Consider the following 18,942-nt stretch of genomic DNA (forward strand, 5'->3'; position numbering starts at 1 on the left):
GGTTTGCTTGAGTCCCAGTTCTGGGATGCCTCCATGGGTTCCCTTCCCCCAGACCTATACCTAGGCCAGTACCTTTAGAGTCTCTTTTCATACCTGGACCTACTGTCCACAAACACATTGGCCAACCTACCTGAACTCCACAGGTCTTTAGGCTTCCTGTCCACTAACCACATTTTAAGGTCCTGAGGAGAGACCTTATACAGCTGCTGCAACCGAAGCAGGTTATATAAATCCTCCAGGGTAGTGACCTCTGCACCCTTACCCCATTTGCGGAGATATTCTCCCATCAGGGTGGTCACACCCAAAGTCTTTTGTACACCCCAAAACCTTTTGCTGTACGCCTTAGGGGTCAATTCAAATGTAAGCAGCAAAACTTTTGCGAACAGTTCATAGTCCCCAGTATCTATTCCGTCCATCTGGCTGTATGCCTCTATGGCACTGGGACCGAGTAAGCGGGTGAGACAGCTGAGCCAATCCACAGAGTCTTGCTGTGAGTGATTTTGGAACAGAGACTTGAGCTGGGTCTCCCAGATTCCAGGGGAGTGTCCCAACCACCAACCTACCGGTTATTCTGGGGTGGGTCTCTCCTGTCTCTATTTGTGTTTTTTCATAACACATTTTGAAAGGTCTGTTTTCGTACACACTTGAATGAAAACAAATTCTAAAACCTCAGGGTTTTTTTCCACAAAATGAAAGTGGTGTTTTCCAGCTCGACATTACTTACTGGCATTGTCCATTTGACTCAGGTGAACAAGTACTGCAGAACTGGGTTCTATCTAATTACCTCAATCACTGTCCTACACTTATAGCCATGGTACTTGAGCAACTTTCTTCCCTTCCTCTTTCCCTCCCACTCTTGTATTACTCTTCACTACTCTGTTTTCTTGTTATTTCCTTCTCTCCACTCATCCCACATTTCTGCATCTCTGCTCTCAGTATTGTCTTCACATCCCCTCTCCTCTGGTCTGGTGTTGCTCTCCATCTCCACTTAAATCTGCTATGCTCAGCTTATTGGCAGCAAAGTGAAATGTGCTCAAAACCTGATCTCTGATGTGTTTTGTGCTGGCACATCAGAGATCAGGGTTTTTTTAAATAAATTTTACTTTGCTTCCAGCACACTAATTGAATACAGCAGAGCAGAAAGCAGCAGAGGACAGAAACAGAAGACAATGAGTCCTGACAAAGACTTTCTCTAGGAGCAAGTGTTCAATTAACATCTCTTGTTAGACAGCGAAAAGTAACTATCCCCAGACAATAGGACTCTGGATCAGGGCCAACTTTAGGTCAATTCCACCAATTCCCCCGAATTGGGCCCCGCGCCTAAGAGGGCCCCGCCCCCAGTGAGAATCCCTTCCCTGGCTAGAGGTGCCTTTTTACTCACCTGGCGGCGCTCCGGGTCTTCGGCGACACTTCAGCGGTGGGTCCTTCGCTTGCTCTGGGTCTTCGGCAGCACTTCGGCGGTGGGTCCTTCGGTGCCACCGAACACACTCAGAGCGAGTGAAGGACCCACCGCTGAAGTGCTGCCGAAGACTCGAAGCACCGCCCGGTGAGTACAAGCCCCATGTGGTTTTTTACCTTTTTTTTTTTTAATAGTCATCCCTGCCGAGGCCCCGTCAAAACTGTTCGAATTGGGCCCCACACTTCCTAAAGCCAGTCCTGCTCTGGATCATTCACATTCTGAAAACTGTTAGATATCTTGGACTTTGGGCATTCAGTTTAGGGTCAAACTACTCTCCTGAATGAGCTATTGTGAGTTAAGTTGCTCATATTAAGCAATGATCTGTTTTGACATATAGATAGGAACTACCAAATTGGAACAGACCAGTAGTGTATATGTATCAGCAGAAATCCCTAAAATGTATAGATTGTACCTGCATAATCTAACCCAGATGTTACACTGCACTGATGGGTTACAAATACTCCTGACTCTCTGAGAGCTGGTACTGATTTTTTTCTTTGTTTCTAACTGCTTTATGGGAAGCTGAAAATACATGACATATATTAGTAGTATTACTTTTACAGCTAAACAAATGTGGTAGTTGCTGAAGGGATGCTTTTGAATTACAAATGAGAAGGCGACAGCACAATCTCAAATGGGAGTGATTGCAAATAGTCGGTGTCACAGTTCAGGGCAACTGCACCTGCATTCCCCCCCTGCGGTCCAGCAAGGGCCCCCACTCTAGACTCCAGGCTCCTCAGCTGTCACTTTGTTTGGGTTGAGGTCTGTGATCCTCTCCCTCCTGACTGGGTTTTTCCCAGGCTGCACAGCTCCTTGCCTACATTGTCAATTTCTCCGCAAGTCAGACTGCCTCAGCAGTTTGGTTTTTTAATGTTTGGGATGTAATAAAGAAGCTGTAATATAGTTTGGTGACAAAATGGAAAAGAAGAATAAAATAAAGTTAATAGATTTATAGATTCCAAGGCCAGAAGGGACCATTGTGATCATCTAGACTGAACATAGAGCAGGACATAGAAATTCCCAGAATTAATTCCTAGAGCATATCTTTTTAGAAACACATCCAGTTTTGAGTTAAAAAGTGCCAGTGATGGAGAATCCACCATGATCCTTGGTAAATTGTTCCAGTGGTTAATTGCCCTCACTGTTAAAAATTTACTCCTTATTTCCAGTCTCAATTTGTCAAGCTTCAACTTCCAGCCATTGGATCATGTTATACCTTTCTCTGCTAGATTGAAGAGTCCATTATGAAACATTTGTTTCCCACGTAGATATTTATAGACCAGGGATCGGCAACCTTTGGCACGCTGCCCGCCAGGGTAAGCACGCTGACGGGCCGGGCTGGTTTGTTTACGTGCCACGTCCACAGATTCGACCGAGCGCGGTTCCCACTGGCCGCGGTTCGCCTTACCAGACCAATGGGGACTGCGGGAAGCAGCGGCCAGCACATCCCTCGGCCCACACCTCTTCCTGCCACCCCCATTGGCCTGGAGCGGCGAACCACGGCCAGTGGGCTGCACGATCGGCCGAACCTGTGGATGCGGCAGGTAAACAAACCAGCCCAGCCCACCAGGGTGCTTACCCTGGCAGGCTGCGTGCCAAAGGTTGCTGATCACTGTTATGGACTGTGATTAATCAAATCACCTTTTAACCTTCTCTTTTTAAGTAAAAGGATTAAGTTCCTTGACTTCATTACTCTAAAGTATGTTGTCCAATCTTTAATCATTCTCATGATTCTTCTCTGAACCCTCTCCAATTTATCAACATCCTTTGTGAATTGTGAACACCATAAATGGACACACTATTCCTGCAGAGATTGCACCAGAGCAAAATAGAGAGATAATAGAACCTTCCTACACTTGCCAGATAGTCCCCTGCTTATGCATCCAAAGATTGCATTAACTCTTTTGGCCACATTGTCGCACTGGGAGCTCATGTTCAGCTGATTATGGACCATGACTTCCAAATCTTTTTTTAGTGTCAATGCTTCCAAGGATAGAGTCCCCCATTCTGTAAGTATGGCCTGCATTCATAGATGTACCCAATTATATTTACTCATATAAAAACACATATTGTTTGTTTGCACCTAGCTTACCAAGTGATCTAAATTGTTCCTTATCAGTGACCCTTCCTCTTCTTTCTTCATGATTGCCCCAATTTTTGTGTCATCTGTAAACTTTATAGAGTTTAAGGCCTGAAAGAACTACCAGATCATCTAGGGTATATCCACCAACGCCACCCTGTACCTGCACACTAAAGCCAACAGCTAAAATTAGACCAAAGTATTACAGCCCAGAGCAGACTGGACTATTCACAGACAGAGAATAGAAGGAACTGAGATGCACTAGTGATGATTTTGTTTTCTTTCAGGACATTGATAAAAATAAGAAATAGTGTAGGGCCAAGGTCTGATCCCTATGGCTCACCAGTAAAAACACACCTGCTAGATGATCCTTCCCCAACGATAATTACATTTTAAGACCTGTCAGCCAGTTTTTAATCAATTTAATGTGTGCCATGGTAATTTTATATCTTTCTAGTTTTTCTTTTTTTAATCAGAATGTCATATGGTACCAAATCCCATATCAGCTGCTCCGTTATCTTTCCTAGGATCAATGTCAAACTGACAGGCCTATAATTATCCAAACATTTCAATTTACCCTTTTTAAATATTGGTAGAAAATTAGCTTTCTTCCAGTCTTCTGGAAATTCTCCAGTGTTTGAACACTTATTTAAAATCAACATTAATGGTCCAGAAAGCTCTTCAGCCAGCTCTTTTAAAACTCTTGGGTGCAAGATATCTGGACCTGCTCATTTATAAATGTCTAACTTTAGTAGCTGCTGCTTAGCATCATTGCTAGTTCTACTGGAGTGTAAGGCATTTCATTGTCATCATTATCATTATCATCATCTTATACTATCACTATATCTGTTTTTTTCCTAAATACAGAACAAAAATATTTATTGGACTCTCCTGCCTTTCCTACATCAATATTAATAATTCTGCTATTTCTAGTAATGCAATACCACTGTGATTAGTTTTGTTCCTATTATACTTTAAAAACTCTGTATTGTCCTTAAAAATATATTGCTGATCATAGATTTCTCCTTGTGTGTTTTTGTTTCCCTTATCCATTTTCTACAATTCCTAGCGTCTGATTTATTTTCGATATCAACTTCTCTTTTCTTTCTTTTGTTATTTTATGTATCTGCCTTCATTTACTCTCTAAACTAGGCCATTTTTTTCCAACCAGTAAGGCCTTCTTCCTTGTGGGATTGTGGCTTTTGGGGTGTCTAAGAAAGCATTCTTAAATAATTACCAATTATCATTTACATTTTTCTGACTAAATTCTTCCTCCCAGCTGCTTTAGCTCATGATTGGTTTCAGCTTTGTGAAATTGACTCTAATTTTAAAACACCAAGTATATATACTACTGGTTTTGACTTTATTCTGTTTGCATAGTATAAATGCTTCTCTGAGCTTCAACAGAAGATTTCTGGACTACATGTTATCAGAAACTTTCTGGAAGGGTTTTGAAAGTTTTCATCACCCCAACCTGCTCTGTGACTCTTCATCAAAGCCTGAGTTCCAGTCATGCTGCATAGCTATTTCAGTTAGTCAGGCTTTCACTTGAATATTATTTTTCCTTGATTTTCTGTTGCTAAGTTTTTCTGTATTATTATCATCTGTCATTGTGGTTTGCAGGGTGTCTCTAGTTTCACGCCTTTCTAAACCGTCAATACATCTTTATTTAAAGAGCTCTATAAAGATGGATGTAAAGTTAAGTGTGTGCTTATGGGTTTTGCTGAATAGGGTCCCATATCCATAGGGATGACCCTGCAAACACTTAAGTGTGTGAGTTGACTTCTAAGGAACTATTTATGAATCAAGTTACTCACATGCTCAAGTATTTGCAGGAGCAAGTCTTTAGCTGCTAAGAGGTAAATCCTGTCCATTCCTTTGCGGCTGAGGAGATTCCTCTGGCATGGGGACTGGTATGGTTCTGCTATCTGGATGGGGAGAATAGGGTTTGGGTTCCCACACAAGGTGTACGTGTGTGTGTGGGACAGAGAAGGGGGAGTTGGATTAAGGGCAGTGCCTCTGCATAGATTATGCAGTCCTCCACCCTGCGTCAGGGCTGCCCAAGGAGCATTTCAGCCAATATGCAGCCACTCAGCCTGCTGGAGAGGATTCCTTCCCCCAACTCTTCTATGTATCTGCCCACCTCAGCTCCAGGATCAGGCCCTACCTTGTGATGACAGCAAGAGCAAAATGCTAAAACAGGGATGCTAGACATTGCTATAGTAAATATAGCAATGTTCTTTTGATTAATTTAAATAGTCTCTGGCTAACTCTTCATGAATTAGCCATTTCTAATTTTCTGCCTGGAACAGAATGACCGTCTGTTGGAAAGGTAGCCAAGGCTTCTGCTATTTCCTTGTCTCATAGTAAAGTGGATTAATGCTTGGGGTTCATGAGCTAGCACAACCAAATTACTGCTCTGAAGACTCTCATGACTGCAGCGGCTTATTAAACTACTGTGATCCTTTTTGTGTTCTTTTATCTGCCTCTTTACTGCCACTGCAGTTTAACCAATAGAATATATATTTTAAAAGTCTATTACTTTGCATAAATATTTTTTTGTTTAAATTCTCATTTTTTTAGAAGCACAGTAGGAGCTTATTATGTATATACCATATTTCCATAAGGGAAAAGGAGATATCTTATGGGTAAAGTACAAGACTGGGAATCAGGCAACCTGGAGGTTTTATTCCCAGCTATGCTACAAACATCCTGTGTGACCTTGGGCATGTCAATTAACCTCTATACAAAATGTGGACAATAAAAGTTACCTACCACTCATGGGTGTTGTAAAGCTAGCTAAATGCTTTGAAGTTTGCAGAGTGTTTTGAGATTCTTGGTAAGCAGACATTATACAAATGCAAAGTGGTCTGGCTGTCGTGCCAGTGACTTGTAACCTTTTTGTTCATTCCAAGGGTTTATAATTTTTTTGTATTTTTTTTATTTATATAAAAAAATTGGTTATTTATATTATCCAAAAGGACTGAGGAGGAATTGGTGGGAACAGACTGTGAAAATAAAAAAGGAGAGTGGGTAAAAGGAGAATGAAATGGAAGGGGATAGAAGAAGAAAGAGGAAAGAAGTGAGACAAACACAAAGGATGAGGAGAGACTGGTAAGAGGGGTTGAGAAGAAGATGGAACCAACAGCCATTAGGAATTTATCAAGTCACAACATTTATCAGGCATGTCTGATGAGCTGAGCTGGTCTCTCTAGGACCAACAGGGAAGACAGGGTCCTCAGAGGCACTGATGTAACCCTCCTCCCTGCACTTTTAGCTACTTTGAGAAAGGAAACACTAGGATAGCCTTAGCGTGCCCTTTGCAAACTCTTTGTGGCTGTTGATCCTGCTTCTGCCATGTGGGTAGAGGGAGGAGAAGAATCCTAGACTCAATAAAAGTTGCAGATGCTTAGCAATACTTGGCCCATGATTGTAAATAATTATTTATCACTTTTATTATTAACCTATTTACACTCTTTCCAAAGGTCAAGGACAATGACACTGAGAAGCAGCAATTGGAAAACTGATCAAAGGAAATTCTTTTTACACAATTTATAATTAACCTATGAACTAATTGCCACAAATTATCATTGAAACCATGAGGATCAGACATGTATGGGGATAATGGCAACATCCATGATAACTTTACATTGGATAAGAAGTATGAGTGATATAAACACTAATACTTCAGGGCATAAGCCAAGCACTAACTACCTGGAGTTTTTCCTGTGTGTGGGTTTTTCCATTATTGTTCATTGCAGGGATTTTTGCACCCTCCTCTAAAGCACGTAGTATCGGTGACTCTGAGATAAGATACTGGCAGCCTTATCTTCTGCTTACTATGTTGGGTTCTAACAACATGCCTCTCATTGTGGTGTCTGAACACCCATTACATATACCACTTACTTCTTGTCTAGGGCCACTGCTGTGATCTGGAATGGCAATCTCTATATCCCAGTGTTATTTTCATTATTTATTACTGATATTCTTATTTGAGGAAAAAGTAAAAATGTTTTTTCCTCTCTTTATTTCTAAGTTCCTTCTTCAGACATTGTAAATAAAATTTCAGCAGACGTGTGTATTTCAATCCTACATCTTCTAAGATGGATATAACATTTTGTATTTATTGCTGTTGGACAAGGTTTATCTCACTTTTTTTTGCTGTCACAAAAAGATGATGCTTTCTATTTGGGAGATTTACCAGAGATGCAGCAGTGGGTAACTGCCTGAATGAATAACGAACACATGTAAAAAGGAAATACAGAAAACAATGCTGCTGTTTTACTGAGAAACATAGATATCCTGTTAAGAAGGTTAATTATGAGTAAAAAGTCACTAAATGCATTTTTGTTCAAGCTCTCTTATCCTAGAACAAGGATCGGCAACCTTTGGCACGCGGCTCGCCAGAGTAAGCACCCTGGCGGGCTGGGCCGGTTTGTTTACCTGCTGCATCCGCAGGTTCGGCTGATCGCGGCTCCGACTGGCCACGGTTCGCCACTCCACAGCCCCCATTAGCCTGGAGCGGCAAACCACTGCCAGTAGGAGCCACGATCGGCTGAACCTGTGGATGCAGCAGATAAACAAATCGGCCTGGCCTGCCAGGGTGCTTACCCTGGCAAGCCGTGTGCCAAAGGTTGCCGATCCCAGTCCTAGAATATACAGTTGAACAATATTAACCTTTCTCTTTAATAACTGGAAAACGCACTGAAAACTGCTGAATGCTGCAGATCAGTTAAGAATACTTTACTTTACTTGTAACCACTGCCTGGAACTGTTCTGATTTATCTTCTTGAAAGCTGTTGGTTGAATGCTCATGTTCTCTAACTGAAATGATCACTATCTAAAAACACAATTCTACTAGGTGCTGTGTGTGCACAATCCCCATTGACTTCAATGCAGCTGAAGAGGCTCAGCACTTGTTAGAAGGTGCAAAGCAGCTCACAGGATCAGGCCCTTAGGATGAAATTCACCCCTTTGCAGAGAACTATCCAAAGGTCTATGCATCATATAAGTGTCATTTAAGTCCTCAAAACTGGGCCTGAGTGGGATTTAAGAGAGTCGTAGGCTTTCTGCTGACTCTCTGCATGGGGATGAATTTCACCCTCAGTGAATAAACACAATAAAATGCAAAGATATTGCATTAGGAAATACACTTTATTTGTTCTGACAACTGTAATTCAATTTTAATTATTGATAGTGGTTGGTATTATGCATGTAAACATACTGTGAAAATAGTGAAGTCTTAGTAATATGAGACCTCCCCGCAGCACTCTGCTGTAACAGGGAATGGCAAAGTAAAAGGGGAAACTAAGTTCATACCATAGATATGTGCTAAGGCCCTGATCCTGTAAACTCTAATACATGCTCCATGGGACTATTTGAATGCCTAAAGTTAAGTATGTTTGTAATCATTTTCAGCATCAGGGCCTAAATGATTCTGCTAACCATGTGTGTTTAGCACAATAATCTGTTTTAACAAACCTTTTGTTTTTCTTTCCATTTTGTGAAATATTTTTGGTATGTTTCAATTTGCTGCCGCTGTCATAGAATATGACATCACTAATACCTAGGCTGCCAATCCATAGTATTTGTAATGTCACAGATCGATGCATTCTGAGATCCCACCAAAGAACACAAAGAGAAATTAGCAAATGGGCTAACCAATTAAAATAAAATTAAAAAAAAAGTATTTGTTTCCTGGCACCCCTCGACAGCCCCATGAATGGAGACAGTTTAGCATATATTTCTGGGTGTAACTCAGTGTTACACAGAACCCTTCTTCAGAGATTGGCATAAGTTGAAAAGCTTGACTCTTTCACCAATGGAAGTTGGGCCAATAAAAGATATTACCTGACCCAGCATGACTCTCTAATATCCTGGGACTGACACAATTACAACACTGCAGACAACATTATTATTAATTTTAACCATTGGTCCTCCCATTATATTTCATATACACCAGAAATTCATGCCATTGAAAACTTACCTCTGCCTATTCTTTTATCTTCTTTTGTTAAACCAGTACTCTGTTTTGTTTTATTGTTATTTAAAGTTAGTTTTTATTATATAATTGGTTGGCACAGCAGGCGATGTAAATAAGTTTGTAAATTGCTTGGGGCTATCTATGGCATAGCCTTTGATTGCATTATCTGATTATGAAAATTGGCACCTCTAATGAGTCAGAGTTCAGAGGGAAGTGAAACTCAAACCCACCTGCCAACTGTTTTTGTTTTTTTCCTCTTCCACAGCACGAATTATCAAAACAAAACAGTGGTGTGAAATGCTTCCATGTTTAGAAGGAGAAGGCTGTGATTTGCTAATCAATAAATCAGGCTGGACCTGTACACAACCGGGTGGGCGAATAAAGACAACCACGGTAAGCTATTTCCCTTTTGTTCCTCCTCATCTGTAACTTCCAGAGAGCAAAGGCTGAGACTTCAAATTTAGATGCAGCATAGGGTTTTAAAGTTAGACACCAGTTAGTAGCCCATGCTCACAAAGACCCATACTGAGGCACACACATGTACTTTCATACCTGTGATCACAGACAGGGAAAGTGTAGCAGATTACTAAAAGGATGTAAAATGCCAAACTTTGACTTAAAAGGGTCCATAAATTCAGCCAGTAAAAATTGTCTCTTCCCCTTTATTTCACCCTAGTGTGTATTCTGAACTGTGGGTAGAGCAAGGATATAAAACTTCATACTACTGATCTAATGGGGGGGAAATTGGTTTGTATTTTTTTAAATAAAAGTAGTTTTGGCTTTTCACTATAATAAAAAGGCAGTTTTCAAAGACAAATCTCCATCTTCCCAGAGGAAAATTTACGTGAGGCCTAAAGAAAACAAAACAATAAAACCCATTTTGGGGGATAATCAGAACTTTGGCGGTAACTTTTCCATACCGTACTTTTCAACTCCTTGGTGTCGTCTCCTGTAGTGTTTTGGATTTGTTTGAAGACGTTATATTGAGGTTGAATATGCCTACAACACTGATGGCCCCCAGGTCTTTTAGCATCAAGCATCAGTCTGTGGGACATTCTCCAAACCAACTGAAGACTCTTGTGCTTCAAAAATTTAAAACGTCCCAGGAGATATGGTAGAATAATACCCTGATAGGTTGCTATGCCATCGGGGATATTTTTTTCTATAGGTTTAGAGGACTCTCAAGCTACACTTAAATAACTGACATTTCAAGAATGTTTCATCATGAAGATTTACTTCAAAACCTGCTTTATATATTAACCTCAGTATGCTTCTAATTAGTGAGGTTTAGCAGGGTTAGGGCATAAGCCTATCAAGCAGGATCTCCTGCATAGATTCTTTCTCTGGAGAGAGGTTAGGAGACACTATTGCATATTTTGTAGTGTTTTTACAGTGTTAGTGATTTTGAAACAAAATCAACATGACCTTCACTTTTTAATTTTTTTTTTACCAATCTTTGAGAATAACATTTATTGTCAAGTGACATTTCCAAGCACAATCTGTGAATTTGGTATTGTTCTAATGTAAGATCCCATGCCATCCTGACATCCCTGTAGTTGCTAGACATAGCAAGGTACATTATCGATAGTGTTGCAAACTTACCTCTCAGTCTCCAAATCAGAACTTTAATCTTCATTTCCTTTAGGTCATAAGAGTGTAATTTATGTAATGGTGATATAAAAATATAATAGAGGGAAACAATATCATCAGCTCCCAAGGGCAGACAGACCTGACAGGGTATCTTTGGAACGCTCACAGTATTATTCAAAATCTCATTAATTCAGTGATATTTTCTGTACCTCAGGTAAAGCAAATTACCTATGTACCCTGAGACATTTGCATCTATCATTATTATTGTTTGTTTTATCAGGATGCACCAGTGATATGCTTAGTGCTATGAAAGATAAAAAGTAAGCACAGTGCCTACCCCGAGGAATTAATGTTAGATATCTATCAGATTGGTTCAGTGGATCTTTTAGATTTGACACCAGGGCCTGATTCTGATCTCACACCTGCTTTACAACTGTTTAACTCTACTGACCTAAACAGAATTACTCTTGTTTTCTACCACAATAGATGAGATCAGAATCAGGACACATCCTGGGGAAATTATGGCAATGCTGAGCAAAGTCTTATTAAGAAGAATCTCTTCTGTGAGAAGATACGCTCAACGGAGGAGAGAAAGGGACTTCTGTCCAACCCTGTCACAGCCCAGGCCCTTACCTAATTTAGAACAGTCTACAACAGCTGGCTCAGATCCCTAAGAGACCATACAGCATTGGAGAATTGCCAGAGGGAAGTGCAATTCTACTGTAGCCCTTCTGTACCCCTCCCACTACATCTTCTCCCACCACCTTAGTGACCGCTAAGCTGAAGTGTAATGGGCAGGTGGGAGGGTGTGCACACATACATTAATTGTCTATTGAGCCAAACTAACAGTCCAGGATGTTCCAAGGAACACTGGGTCCAGCATAAATGACAAAAAAAAAATAGTACTAAAAAAAAATAATCCAATTGTTCATAGGGCACTTGATTTGGTGTGCAGGGGAGGGGTCAGAAAATATCAAAAGAGGTGGGAACTTGGTTCATATGGGCTTCATAATGACTAATATAAAGCCTTAAGAAAAGAGGATTTATAATGGAAGCACCAACACTCTTCTTTGTAGCAATACTGATTGAAGGAATAAAGAAAGTAAGATTTTTCTTCATCAGCCTTCTGCTAGATCCATACTGCTCCTTGTTGAAAATATAAGTACAGCAACGTGCTGCCTGAGATGGGGTGATGAGGAACACTGTGGAATTAACTTCCAGATACACAGAGAATATACAGCCCATTGTGGGTCTAATCCTCCTGTGGAAATAAGTGAATATTCTGCCATATATTCTAATGGGAGCGGGATTGGGGCCTAAATTCGTTAACCTACAAAATTTATGCAGGTAATATTAGGTTGTATCTGAAAGGGAAAGCAATACTAGTACTGTACCTTTCACTACCATAGCAGGGATAAGTTTCTGTAACACAAGATATCCTGTTACTGATGTCATATCAGTAATTATATGCTGCACTATATGTACTATAACTGGTAAGGAGGAATAGAACTGAACACTTCAGGACTTACATTTGTAGTGACTCTTGCACTGATGTCTGTTGTTAGTGTTATAGCATTATAGGCACTTGTGTAAATAATGTGATGTCCGGGCTTGGGCATAGCAGAAGTGTGTGAAACATGAAGCTAAGTGAAGGGAGGTGATAAGTTTCCTCTCATGGGAATATGGATGCTAGAACCCATTTTTTCCCATTAAAATGAGGCAGAAATAGAACTCTTGCCTGGATGAGTTTTACTAATGTGAACAGCATCACATTATGTAATAATGCTTAATATTTTATGTGCCAAATATCCAGGAAACTGCAAGCTTATCTAGTAAATACACTTTGCACCCACATGTTTCAGTGAATTGTGTTTCCTAGGAAGGGCTTGGCTGGTGTCAAAATAGTTTTGTGTCAAAATAGTTTAACCTAGATAGTCAAGGCCTGATTTTTTCATTGCCTGCCTGCACTTTATGTAAGCATTTAAGCCTGTGCAAAGTATTGCAACCAAATCGCAATTCTCTACTCACACTGGTGGCAGCCTTTTATGCCTATTTTTCACTCACTTTGCACAGCTGTAAATGACTACACAACGTGCCAGGGAAGGGAGAATCAGACCCAACATATATTCTAAATGGATCTGGATGTCACTTATGCCCTGTCATCCTTTCTACAAGGTGTGAATGAACCAAGGATTTTTCATCCCATAAGAGGCTTTTAGAATTGAAGATTGACTGGGCCAACTGCCAATCTATGTACTAAGCATCTGATTGTCAATACAAGGAAACAATATGGCAGCTTACTAGAGGAGATGCTGTAGGAACAGAACACTTCTTAGTTGTTAACACTTTTAACAAAGACTGTGAATGGCTAGCCAACTACAAAAGCAGTTTCTCCTCCCTTGGTGTTCACACCTCAGCTGCTAGAAGAGGGCATTGTCCTCCCTGATTGAACTAACCTCGTTATCTCTAGACTGATTCTTGCCTGCATATTTATACCTGTCTCTGGAAATTTCCACCACATGCGTCTGACGAAGTGGGTATTCACCCGCGAAAGCTTATGCTCCAATACGTCTGTTAGTGTATAAGGTGCCACAGGACTCTGTCGCTTTTTACAGATCCAGACTAGCACGGCTACCCCTCTGATGCTTTTAACAAAGTGATTCATGCTAAGTACTTTTATTTTTAAAATGCCTTTATTTAAAAATGCCTCTATGGTTATCTTCAAATCACCTGCCATGCAAAAATGTTCTGCTTTTTATATTTTCATTAATCTCCCAACTCTGATTTTTTAAATGAATTTACCTGACTCTCTTGTGTGAGAAAGACTATATAATCTCATCAGTGCCAGAAGATGTGTCATGATTTCACCAGATACCGCGTAGAAACATGGCCCTTTTATATTTCAAGCATGAATCTTGCCAGTGTATAAATGAGGAGATACACAAATCTATTGGCTTTACAGGGGAGATTAATTTTAGCACCAAAGTGTATATATGTTGTCAATGATCCATCACTACTTAATTGTTACTTAATTAATTCCTTCTTTTACATGATGTGCTTTCAATGCATGGAGCTTAACAGAACATTCATGCGCCAGTAGCTAACCTTTTAAAACCTCTGTGATTTTACTGCTAAATTAGCTGAAGTGGGAAATTAAGGAGTATGAAGAAGCTAAAAGAGAGCGCGCAGTGGATAAAAGGTGTAATTACTTTGACATGGAGCTCACTGCTTAGCTAGTAAAATTTACTAAGGATCTAGCTTCGCCAAGGGACGTGACTTTCTTAATAGAGTTTTCTTACGCACAGAGCAACTTAGCATTACTCACCATTAATACAAATGACATGCTGGCTGGCTTGGAAAGGTAATTTGTTCTTTACCCGGAGAAATACTTAAGTTGTTTGTATTGGCTGAAATTTAAATGAAAAATTTTCTGCAAATCTTTATCATACACAAATGTATGATTAAGGTAAATTGGACAAAATGTACTGGCTTGTTTTCATCATTGATTTACCAGCAATGTGGTGTTACTCATACCATTACATTCTATTTTCAAAGTAAAAATATAAATACATATTGCATATTGGATTTGAGAATTTACTTTTTTTTAGACTGAAGACCAGCTGGAAATGTCCTGAGGCCATGGTCTAGTGGTCTGAGCATGGGACTGGGAGCCAGAAACTCCTGAGCTCTAATCCCGGCTCTGACAGTCACTGCCTCTGTGGCCTTGGGTAAGTCACTGAACCTCTCTGCCTCAATTTCCCTAGTCAATTTTCCCTACATCAAAGGTGGATTGTGAGGTTTCCTTAAATGATGCCTGTAATTAATTAGGAAATTCAGGGTGCTATACAAGTATTATTAATATAGTTGTTAGGCTCTGGAATTATACTAATTTCTCTGGCATTCATATAGCTAGGCTAGATCGGGTTCCAGTTCTGAGTTTTGCTAAACATACCTTTCACATTTCCACAGGGCAGCTGATATATATTTATGTCACCCTCCCAGCTCCACCTCCACATGTTGGTCCACATGTGATTCTAGGATGTAATGCAAGGCCAGGTGAAGGTAATTGCAGGCTGTAGGCACACCACAGTTTTGGGGTTCCCTGAGATGCTGTCTGAACACAATAGCCCTGACCACCTCTCCCTTTTGGTAGTGGTGATGTTAAGGGGACCTCCCATAGAGACGGGGCAGTGGCAGGAGGCTCTCATCTTCCCATAGGAGTTGCAGCCGGGTCCTTCTCCTTAGGAGCTTAGGGTGTCAGTAGGAAGCCCTGTCCCAAACCCTGGAGAGGCAGAAGTGGTACCAGAGCGGCCTCCAATACTTATTCCAACAGCCAAGGATGTACCTACTTGTACATGTAGGCTGGGACTACTGTAATCCCCTTCTTTGTGCTGCTACATTCACAGCCATCTGTTATTGGCAGGGTCCCCCAGAGCTGTGGGTCTTGTTGGTAATGCATTATGGAGATGTGTGATGCAGTTTAAGCCTGTCACAGCTATTATTTCAGGCAGCCTACAGACTCATGCAGATATTTGCACAACCATTAGGGCTAGAAGCTTACTTAAGTTTTTAATGGAAGCTGAGATTCTGGTGTAATTGCACTATGCCAAGAACTGGGCCCATGGCTTAAACATGCCCTTACATCAAGAAGAGTAAGGCAGAGATAGAAATCCTGCCAGTCTTTCTAGATGCTCTAAAATTAGAAAGACGTGTCACTTGACACTGATTTTCTGAATTGATGGGTGTTTTTGTATTCGGGGGGAAAGCTTTTCTCTTGATGGGTAGCATGTGTTTCAGTTTTGTATACTCTGTAAATTCATGCTGTTGGTGCTTGTGAATTCAAGTTGTTTATCATTTCCAAGGTCTCACAAGATTCACCTGCTCCCAGCAGAGTTCCCACTGAGTTTTTCACAGCATGAATTTGTTGTATCGTGATTTCTCTGTCCTGGGACTGGCTTCCGTTCTATATGTGATTGGTGGCTGCCACTAATGCATAGTTGGGTCAAACATCATGGGTCAAATTACAGAGTCCAGAAGGTGATTGAAGAGATGGCTTTTGCGCTCTGCATATCCTAAATCAGGTGTACATTGGTCTGGTCCCCCAGGTGTAACTTAAAGCAGCTCTAAAGCTTACTCTAATTTATACTGGATGCTAATAGTCCCGGGGATCCAAACCAATCTGCAGATATCTGAAGGGCATACAGAATCTGCAGACTTGCCTATTTTCTCCTGAACACTCTTCGTCTACACTGACAGAGGCTAGGATCTACCGTGCTAGCTCAGTGCCACCGGAGGACCCTTTATACTGAGGTGATCCATCTGGGGCTGGATGCATAGTTTTAGGGCTGCTTTATACCACCATTGCAGTGCAAACCAGCCACACTGCATTTGAAAGAGAGCCTGGGCCTCAACACTGGCCAATAAAAAAATAAAAATCTGATCTCCATATCTGTATTACAGATAACACCCCTGATTATTAAACATGAAGGGATTAGAACCTACGCTTCACCATTTAGTATGATGTTTCCTTTTTGCATCACCTTCAGGCTGGGCTGAGTCCATTTTAGGATTTAAGGCACTGATAGCAACACTTGAGGGTTCCGACTCTGCTTTTGCTTTTGCTTTTGAGCATTTGCTTTTGATAACTTGGCCAAATCCTGGATTTCTTAATTGGACAAAACTCACTGGAATCTCAGTTTGACGCTAATAAGACTTTTGCTTAAGTAAAGGTTGAATGATATACTCCATGCTTCCATTAGAACTAATATAATATTTTTTAACGCTTATTTTCTAAAACCTAAATTTTCAAATAAATTTGACTCAATTATCCTGTAAAATATTATTGGAACTCAGTATTTTCAGAAAATGAAGATCTCTAATCCCCAAATCCAGAATGCTAGCAAAGATTGGGAGTTTTCCCCATACCCTAAGGGCTCCAAGTTGAAGAGGGGTGACAGTGGGGAGTTTTCTGTTGAGAAAATTCAAATTGCTTCGGGAGTATTTTAAGAGGATTAGCCCTTCTCATTGAGTGCCAAATCCAGGTTCCATTTCAATTGATGACAAAACTCCCATTGTTTTAAATGAGCTCACGTTTTGCCCCATGAGTGTGCATCACTAGGAGTGAAGTATCTGATTTTAAAATGTGGACTATCAGCATTTCAAACTGGCATCATTGTTCCCTTTCAGATGAGGCATTTTCAGATATTGATGGAGAACCATGCTAGCCACATATTCATGTCTCATAGCTAACCTGAAAGAAAAGGTAAAAGGGATGCTCATTTCTGCATGTCTATTCTCTCTGAATTCTTACTTGTAACCACCATTTATGATAGAGGCTACATTCTTAAATAGTATGGGCCTGAATCTGATCTCACTACACTGCTGTAAGTGAGAAAAGAATTAGGCTTAGACGACTAAAACCAACATAGCAATTGGTTTTTGTAATTTGCCCACCTACTGGTTCTTAGGAATCAGTGATTTACTCCTGTTGTGTTGATTTACTCATGAAACCTGCTAGTTTAATGTAAAATAAACTCTACATATCTGATCCATTTCAGGTCTGCACTGTCCTTTTGAATAAAGTAAATAAAAAAAACAGATTTTACCCTAGGCACCAGTGGCTGGATTCCCAGCTAGTCATCTATTTCATGTTTGTGTAGCATAGACTTTGCTTCCGCTAAAAGGAAATGACCCGAATAGTTATTTTGTTTTTCTTTTTGTACTTTGAAAGCAGAATTCTGAAATGTAAATAAAACACATCTGTAACTTTGGCTAGTCACTGACACTAATGTAATGTGGCATACTGTCAACTCAACCAATAAGTTGTGATGTCTGAAATTGTTCAAATGCATGAACAACCTTAATAGCTGGTCTTGTGGGAGTGCCTACATTGTTAAATTGGCCCTAATGAAAATTACTTCAGTTTGACGTTCTTTCCAGGTTTCATGCTTCTGTAAGAATAAGACAACTTAAAAATATATATAATCATGCAGAAGTGAGGTTCACATCCATCCCCAAACCAAAGGAAACCATTTAAGAACGGAGTGCCCAGGATATGGAAGCTTCAGATCAGTAATGGGTGATTCTGTCTCATGAATTTTTAGGAAAATATAGGCCCAGCAAGAAGATGAGATGGTTTTATCATTATTATTTATATACGCTATGTATGTATGTAGTAGGATCACCACAAACACTTCAGATATAGTTCCTGCGCCAAAGAATTTATAATTAAAGGACAAATACACAAGTAGGTAGGGATTAGTGGAAGAAAACAACGAGACAATTTATCTTAATAATAATCTGTGTTACTCTAGCACAGGGATCGGCAACCTTTGGCACGCGGCCTGTCAGGGAAGTCCACTAGTGGGCCGGGACGGTTTGTTTACCTGCAGTCTCTGCAGGTTCGGCTGATCTGCGCTCCCACTGGCCGCGGTTCACTGTTCCAGGCCAATGGAGTCTGTGGGAAGCAGTGGCCACATCCCACGCCACTTCCCGCAGCCCTCATTGGCCTGGAACAGTGAACCGCGGCCAGTGGGAGCTGTGGATCAGCCGAACCTGCGGACGCTGCAGGTCAACAAACCGTCCCGGCCCGCCAGCAGATTTCCCTGATGGGCCGCCTGCCAATGGTTGCCGATCCCTGCTCTAGTACCTACAGGCTTCACCTGTCAGGGACCACAGTTCTCAAACCTGGGCCATAGGGCTATTAGGGCCTTGTAAATGCTAGCCAACCACCCAGTAACCTGCTAACAGTTGCCAGGACTGGAAGCTGAATTCCAGAGTTGCCAAAACACTGGGGCATCTGATTGGTTCCCTGCTTGTATTTAAACCGAG

General features: G+C 40.8%; 1 protein-coding gene across 3 annotated transcripts in view; it reads left to right on the forward strand.

Annotated features, from left to right (window-relative positions):
• TAFA5 (TAFA chemokine like family member 5) overlaps positions 1 to 18,942 on the forward strand; it is a 606,797-nt gene that overhangs the window by 495,236 nt on the left and 92,619 nt on the right. For 2 of the 3 annotated variants that reach the window (XM_044996065.1, XM_044996082.1), the window contains exons 3-4: positions 9,788 to 9,915; positions 14,721 to 14,777. In XM_044996065.1, the coding sequence (XP_044852000.1) occupies positions 9,788 to 9,915; positions 14,721 to 14,747 (155 nt within the window). In that variant the 3' untranslated portion in view covers positions 14,748 to 14,777. Of the gene's footprint in view, positions 1 to 9,787; positions 9,916 to 14,720; positions 14,778 to 18,942 lie in introns of those variants that run through there. The other variant, XM_044996074.1, reaches the window with a different exon arrangement.

The sequence above is a fragment of the Mauremys mutica genome, chromosome 1, assembly GCF_020497125.1.
Source record: "Mauremys mutica isolate MM-2020 ecotype Southern chromosome 1, ASM2049712v1, whole genome shotgun sequence".
Taxonomy (NCBI): Eukaryota; Metazoa; Chordata; order Testudines; family Geoemydidae; genus Mauremys; species Mauremys mutica.